This window comes from Lepidochelys olivacea, assembly GCF_965140295.1.
Source record: "Lepidochelys olivacea isolate rLepOli2 genome assembly, chromosome: 1".
Lineage (NCBI taxonomy): Eukaryota > Metazoa > Chordata > Testudines > Cheloniidae > Lepidochelys > Lepidochelys olivacea.
This window is the reverse complement of record NC_140411.1, coordinates 135970989-135978960: the sequence shown is the minus strand read 5'-3', so window position 1 is coordinate 135978960 and position 7972 is coordinate 135970989. Positions and strand designations below refer to the sequence as shown.

General features: G+C 40.6%; 1 protein-coding gene across 3 annotated transcripts in view; it reads right to left on the bottom strand.

The window, feature by feature from the left end:
- Positions 1-220: 220 nt before the first annotated feature.
- MSL3 (MSL complex subunit 3) overlaps positions 221-7972 on the bottom strand; it is a 39460-nt gene continuing 31708 nt past the window's right edge. For all 3 annotated transcript variants that reach the window (XM_084617039.1, XM_084617040.1, XM_084617041.1), the window contains one exon: positions 221-2684. In XM_084617039.1, the coding sequence (XP_084473165.1) occupies positions 2585-2684 (100 nt within the window). In that variant the 3' untranslated portion in view covers positions 221-2584. The remainder of the gene's footprint in view (positions 2685-7972) is intronic.

Below are 7972 nucleotides of genomic sequence, written 5' to 3'. Positions count from 1 at the left end.
CTATAGCAGCTTCTTCAGTACCACTATAATTAAACCATAGGTATGAAAAGATAGCCTGCAAGTCTCTCTGCTCCCTTTGAGGAATCTGGTAATGTGGCAAATAGTCCTCATAAATGGATAAGTCACATATTGCTCCAGATGAAGACATTTTGTAGGAAGATTTGCAGGTTGCCTTTAGTGTTATACTCAACACAAATCAATGAATACTTCGACCAGGCTCTCACATGTTGCAGCAGATTTATAGGATGCAAAAGAAGTGGCTACTCATGAAAATGAGTTGCTCATACAACTGGTTTGAACCAGGCACAATGCATGCAGATACTACCTATGCTGCTTCTCAAATCACTGAGATAACTGAATACAGACATTAATAAATAATTATGGCATGCACAAAATGTCACTGTTACAGTTAAAACATAACCATGCAATAAGATTTAAATTCTACTCTCAGTCTGCCCTCTTATTCTTAGGCATTGATAGGGAAAAAAGATTTGACCTATCATATGCACTACAATACTCTGCCACAATGGAAAGGATTAAGGATGGAGTTTCAGCAATATTCTAAGCTTAATATCTTGTTAGACATTAATATTTGAATGGTATTTTTTACCTGCTGTATCAAGTTTATGACAGGAGTGTCCCATATTAAAGAGGATTGTGAGCTTGTACTACAGATTCAGAATCTCTACAGTTTTGGAATGGAGACGATAGCCTGGGAAACTTGGTAGTACAGGAATACAATTAAAAAATAGCACCACTAAATGAACCTTTAGAAATAAGGGTCTCCAAATCTCATTTTGGTATGGATCCAAAATGAGTGTAGCTACGCTGACGTTAAGTCTATGTAGAAGTTTTTCTTTTGCAGAGTCTCATTCACTAAAACCAAGGTCATCTCTAGCTTTTCAGTTCAAAGGCTTTCCATGCCATTCCACTCTTGACAAGTGGCATTAACTGGTAATGCAGTGCTGCTGTAGCTGTGTTCGTCCCAGGATATTGGACACACAAGGTGGGTGAGGTAATATCTTTAATTGGCCCAACTTCTGTTGGGGTGAGAAAGAAGCTTTCAAGCTTACACCAAGCTCTTTCTTCAGATCTGGGTTACTCCTTACAGAATATATTTGTGATTTACATGTAAAGAGATGGTTTTACTTACTCCAAGATCTGCAAGTTCAAGTGGGTTCTTTTTGGCTCCAGAATCACAGGCAATCGTTCTGTAATTGAGGTACTTCAAGGGAATAAGGACTGACCAGTGATTGGTGCACTAGCCCAGGACTTGGGAGACCTTGGGTCAATTTTGTGCTCAGGTTTCTTGTGTTTTGGGGCAAGTCACTTGCCTCTCTGTGCTTCAGATTCCCCATCTCCAAGATGGGGATAACAGCACTTCTCTACCTCACAGGGGTGTTGTAAGGATAAATACGTTAATGATTGTAGGCACTCACAGTAACGGAAGTACCCAAGATAAACAGAATTGGTTTAGTTAATTCTGCCAAATATGTATTGTCAGAGGGATAACAGAATCCAGCTCATTCTCACACAGCTACATGAGTTTTGCAGTGCTAAAGAGAGTAAAATTTGTCAGTATAAATCTAAGATGTGCCTCTGGTTTAAATGACAGACAGCAGAATTGTACAATAAAAAGGTGCCATTTTTACAGTCCACCCCTCATTCTCTACATAATAATATTTAGTGAAAATATACTATGAAAACCCAAACAAAACTCCATTTTTGAGATCATCCACCCAAATATCACACCTTCAATTACCAACCAGTTTCTTTATTAAGAAAAAAGTTTGTCAAAAGTAATTGCTGTCACTTTATTCACTCTATGCTTCCTCTGTGAGAAGCAGTTAGAACATCCTGTTCTTTGATGCCTTTAGGAATCATTCAGACATGGATAAGACGAATCACGGGTGAGGTCTGCACTCGTAACAGTGGCAACCTACTATGGGTAAGAAACAGATACCTTTTTAAAAGAAAAAGCAAGCTACATTTTTCACTTAAGCCACAGAAAACTACTTCCTTGACTCAGAGACCAGGACAATAAAATAGCTATGCAATTCTTCCTCTATATACAGCACTCTTTCCTGCCGTGACCGTTGCACAAAATGAAGTATGGGTTCTGTGTGTGAAACGAAATCCACTGGATGCCAGTTATGCATTCTCCTTACACGAGAGTGAAGCCAGTTCTACTTTTCATGCTGAAAACAGTTCACGTTAAAATGAAAGACAGCATGTGGTATTTGTTTTCATGAAAACGTCCCACTGCTAATGCACCTGCTTTCCCCCCCACCCTTCTTAATAAGAACTATATGCAGTCCTATGCATTAGAAATCAGTGCAGGGCTTCTTCTAGCAGTGCAGCTTACATGCAACACTTGGAGCAATTCAGAATGTAATCTTTGCACGGCTCTGAAACAAGACGTGGTCCATCTCTGCTAACGAATCCAGTAGTCATAGAAGCGACTCCTTTCTTCCTATCTGAAAAAGGCCATTCAAATTCCCTTTCATCTTCATCTCGTAGCTATGTGGCAAAGCAGCAATAACCATGGGCTACGTACAGTAGGATTTATTGTTCACTAAAAGCTTCAGTAGATTGCCCGAGGATTCTTGGTGCTGTAGTAAGCTTCACATGCAGCTACATAAGCAGACTCTGGGAAGAAGTCATCATGGTATTCTGCTAGAAACCTGAGAAGAAAGCACACAATAGATTAAAATCAGACAAAGAACAAAAATACTTAGGTTTAAAGATGCAGTAAAATAGGCTGTACAATTCTCAAAGCGTTTTTTAAGCTTAACATAGCATATGCTGACGTACATAGTCCTTCCTGCACAAGTTTCAAAGTGTAAATGGTGCTAAAGTCTTACATACACGGTGAAGAACATAGCCTTTCCCCTCTAGACTTTCAAATCTAAAGGAGATGGAAGGAGTTTGCTCAAGCATCACACACACAAAAAAAACTGGGATAGAGGCTATGTATGGAAAATTTCAGTGCAAAACAAAAGTTTCAGGAAATAAGCATATGAAAACGAGGGGATACTGCAGAAATGTTTTTGCAACTTTACCTGTAGCAGACACCATATGAGCCTACTATGTATCTCACCCACATTTATTTAAAATGGAATCTGTAGCTCTAACAGTCAGCTTATACCCTTGAAAGTAAGTATAATCCTATTTCTGTCCTCCTGTGAGCATTCAGTGCCCTCCTTCTTTCATGGATTCTTAATTCACACACACACTCACAGAGTCCCACCAATCCCACACAGGAATGTATTTAGGGCCAAGCGAGCCAGGCAATCACCTGGGGTGCCGGGCTAGGGGTACAGTTTTTGTTGTTAGCGACAAAGGGAAAACAGGATGTTTGAAGTAAAACATTTCAGGTATTCCATATGTGGATTCAATTTTTACAATGTTCTGGACCTTTGTAGAATCTCATGGAACCTTCCAGACTTTGAGAACTACATTTTCCTCAAACCTCCTACAAAGTGGTCAGCCGGGCCCTTGTGAGTATAAAAGGGTGGGGATTCGCCAGTCAGTCAGCGAGATATAAAGAACAAACTGAAGTGAAGTGAGAGCCCAACTGCAATACTGCGAACCTTGTTTTGTTGTATAATTGTGAAAGCGTACTTGTGTTTTAAGACTTGAAGAGTTTAAGTAGCGATTAATAAAGGACATATTTAATGAGACGCCAGAGATATCTATCAAACCCCTATCTATGCAACAACGTAACAGAAATACTGTTACTTCTTTTGTCATGCTTAACACGTAATGTTTGAGGACTTTCTAAGACTGCAGAACATAGACTTTTGCTCTCCCTAATATTGTTTGTTTTCCCTTGTAGGAAATGAAAGATGCCCCCGAAGAAGCCTTGAGGAGCTCAGTATAGGAAGGGAAAAGCTCAACTGCAATCCAGTTTGCAGCAAGGGGCAAATTTAATGGGAAAACATCTGAAGCAGAACATAGACCAGGCTTTAGGCAATACCGATTGTCCCAGTGCAGAAGAAATTGAGGAGCGAAGCATAAATAATGGAAGTCCTATTACTAAGGAATTAACAGATTTACCTGAAAATAAGAAATGAAAGATGAGCAAAGTGATGGAGAATCGTCCAGTTTTCCTGGCACTGTAAAGGAGAGTGATGATAAAGAAAAATCATCTTTTTTCTCTCCTTTTCATGTAAAAAACAATAATGAATCAGTCTCAGTGATGACAGAAAGAGCAGTGAGAAAAAACATGCACACCACAAATCAATACATCAGATCCTGCTTTATGGCCAGTGATCCTAAACTCTGCTGATAATGATTAGTACAATTTTGAACGGGCCAGGAAAAATTGAGAATATAACATTTCCAGCAAATGAGCAGAAGCAACACTTCTCTAAGTCACACTGCGAAAGAGTGTTTGAGAATGGTGAGAAACTGAATCGGTGTTAGCTACTCAAAATCAATGGACAACACATTCTGGTTTTGTTACAAAATAATTGACAAGAATGCCAAGACACTGCTTGCACTTTCCGGTTACAATCACTGCCATAATTTAGTGGATTCTCTGAAGCAACATGAAAAGTCACCCGGCCATTTTACAGCTTACTCCAAATGGATGGAGGTCGAGTCCAGACTCAAGCTGAATAAATGCACATATGAAGAAAACCAGTGCAACAATAATGCAGATACCCAGCACTGGAGGAATGTGCTCAAGCATCTGATCTCAATTATCCTCTTCCTAGCAAAGAATAATCTGGCTTTCCAGGGCTCGCCACATAAATTGTTCACTGAGCATAATGGTAATTTCCTCAGTTTCGTAGAACTCCTGGGGAAATACGATGATGTTATGCGTGAGCACGTACCTAGAGTGTTTGTAAAGAAGCTATGGACCATTACTGCAGCAAAATTATTCAAAACAAATTGATTGACTTTATGGAATGGAAGGTGTTTGATAACATATTGATGAGCTCAGCAAAACGAAAGTATTATGCCATAAAAATGGTCTGCATTCCTGATATTAGACCCAGTGGAAAGATGTTTACAATAAGATTTGTTGATGAGGAAGGCTGTAGCCAAGTAAACGAATGCTTTATCTGTTTCCGGTGCGTGGATGACTCTACTGGAAAAGACCTAGCAGAACGATGAATGTTTTAAATGAGAATAAAATAAAAGCTTCGGGACTGCCGTGGCCAAGGTTACAACAATGGCATGAACGTGAAAGGAAGAAACAGTAGCGTCCAGGCAAGGATCCTTGTGCTGAATCCAAGAGCTTTTGTGCCTTGTGGCTGCCATTCTCTCAACCTGGTTGTGCCAGATGTAGCATCATCGTCTTTAGATTCAGTATCTCTCTTCAGAGTACTGCAAAAGGATAAACATCCTGTTTTTAGCATCAACTATCAGGTGGAAGATCCTCACAGACAATGTTAGGTTTCAGAGTAGCAGCCGTGTTAGTCTGTATCCATAAAAAGAACAGGAGTACTTGTGGCACCTTAGAGACTAACCAATTTATTCGAGCATAAGATTTCGTGAGCTACAGCTCACTTTATCGGATGCATACAGTGGAAAATATAGTGGGGAGATTTTATATACAGAGAGAACATGAAACAATGGGTGTTCCCATACAGACTATAACAAGAGTGATCAGGAAAGGTGAGCTATTACCAGCAGGAGAGCGGGGGGTGGACGACCTTTCGTAGTGATAATCAAGGTGGGCCATTTCCAGCACTTTACAAGAACAGTAGGAGGGGAAATAAACAAGGGGAAATAGTTTTACTTTGTGTAATGACACATCCACTCCCAGTCTTTATTCAAGCCTCAGTTAATTGTATCCGGTTTGCAAATTATTTCCAATTCAGCAGTCTCTCGTTGGAGTCTGTTTTTGAAGTTCTTTTGTTGAAGAATTGCAACTTTTAGGACTGTAATCGAGTGACCGACTGGTTTTTGAATGTTCTAATTCTTGACGTCTGATTTGTATCCATTTATTCTTTTACGTAGAGAAGGTCCAGTTTGGCCAATGTACATGGCAGAGGGGCACTGTTGGCCAAACTGGACAGTTGCAAGTGGGGAGCGCAGCTTTTTGAAACTCATGCTCATTAAAACGTATCTTTGATCGACGATTGCTGATGAGAGACTGACATCGTTTGCTATTTTACCACTTGAAAATGCCACTGGCCAATCTTTGGATCTCTCTGACACTGTGCTTCAGTTTGTGAGGGCAAAGGTGAAAAAACAACCATTTGAACTAAAGGACTAGGGTTAACATTCTAAGGCCCACCGTAACACTGTTTAATACTGGGGTCCACCCAATGTTGGTGCACTGTTCAATTTCTTGACGTTAGTACATTTCAATTATTCTTAAAATTTAAAAGTTTCTATAAGCTTAGAGGAAACAATTTTTTTTATTTGCTTATACATTGCATGATTAAATACAGATTTACAGATCCTAGCATGCAACTTTATCATCTTAAATGATAGGGATAAATCATGCATGCAAACAGTGCATCAAAGTCGTGAAATGGGCTACAACTGCAACAACAAATAAGGTACTCAAAAGTTTAACAAAAGAGGGAGGCACCGAAGACGTTCCTTGCTTGGGGTGTCATTTGGTCTAGGGCAGACCCTGATTCCACACACACTTGTTCCTTTGTAGACACGGCAGATCCACAGCCACATAATTTGGCATTTTTCCAAGATGCCACAAAATGCATCATTTTGTTGCAGTGGGGTGACATTTTGTCGTCTCCTTGTTCTGCTGCAACCTGCCTCTTGCTCTCCAGCTTTCCCCATAAGGGGAAGTTAACTGGCTTACACTGCACATTCCCTTCACTCTTCCATGAAGCCATGCAAAAAAGGGGGTTGGGAGCCACAGCTGGAGCCCAGCTTTGATACAGAAACATTAGGGAAGCCCAAGCAGTGTAGGCTGGAGAGCTGAGCCCAAGAAGCAATGATGCAGCCACCAACGCTTGGGGAGAGGGCTGCTAAAACTGACACACTCTCCACAAATCAGATGTCAAGAATTGTAACATTCATAAACCAGTCGGAGAACACTTCAATCTCTCTGGTCACGCAATCACAGACATGAAGGTCGCTATCTTAAAACAAAAAAACTTCAAATCCAGACTCCAGCGAGAAACTGCTGAATTGGAATTCATTTGCAAATTGGATACTATTAATTTAGGCTTAAATAGAGACTGGGAGTGGCTAAGTCATTATGCAAGGTAGCCTATTTCCCCATGTTTTTTCCTACCCCCCCCCCCCCCGGATGTTCTGGTTTAACTTGGATTTAAACTTTGAGAGTGGTCAGTTTGGATGAGCTATTGCCAGCAGGAAAGTGAGTTTGTGTGTGTATGGAGGTGGGGGGGGGGGTGAGAAGGCCTGGATTTGTGCTGGGGGTGGCCCACCTTGATTATCATGTGCATTGTGTGGAGAGTTGTCACTTTGGATGGGTATCACCAGCAGGAGAGTGAATTTGTGTGGGGGGGTGGAGGGCGAGAAAACCTGGATTTGTGCTGGAAATGGCCCAACTTGATGATCACTTTAGATAAGCTATTACCAGCAGGACAGTGGGGTGGGAGGAGGTATTGTTTCATATTCTCTGTGTGTATATAAAGTCTGCTGCAGTTTCCACGGTATGCATCCGATGAAGTGAGCTGTAGCTCACGAAAGCTCATGCTCAAATAAATTGGTTAGTCTCTAAGGTGCCACAAGTACTCCTTTTCTTTTTGTGAATACAGACTAACACGGCTGTTACTCTGAAATCTCCCTTCTCTGGGACACATACAAGTGAAACCAGGGTTTGGGAACGGAGGAGTTTAGTAAAAAAACAAAAAACAAAAAAAACCCCTCCTCCTCAAAAATAATCCCTGTAGAAAATAAATAAGTTTTATATCACTCAGTATTTTCAACTATTAGCCATACTTTGCACATTTGTGCATTGGTAGGTAAGGAATGGAAATTTGGTCCCATTGTGCTTGGCTGTTGGACGGGAGTTATC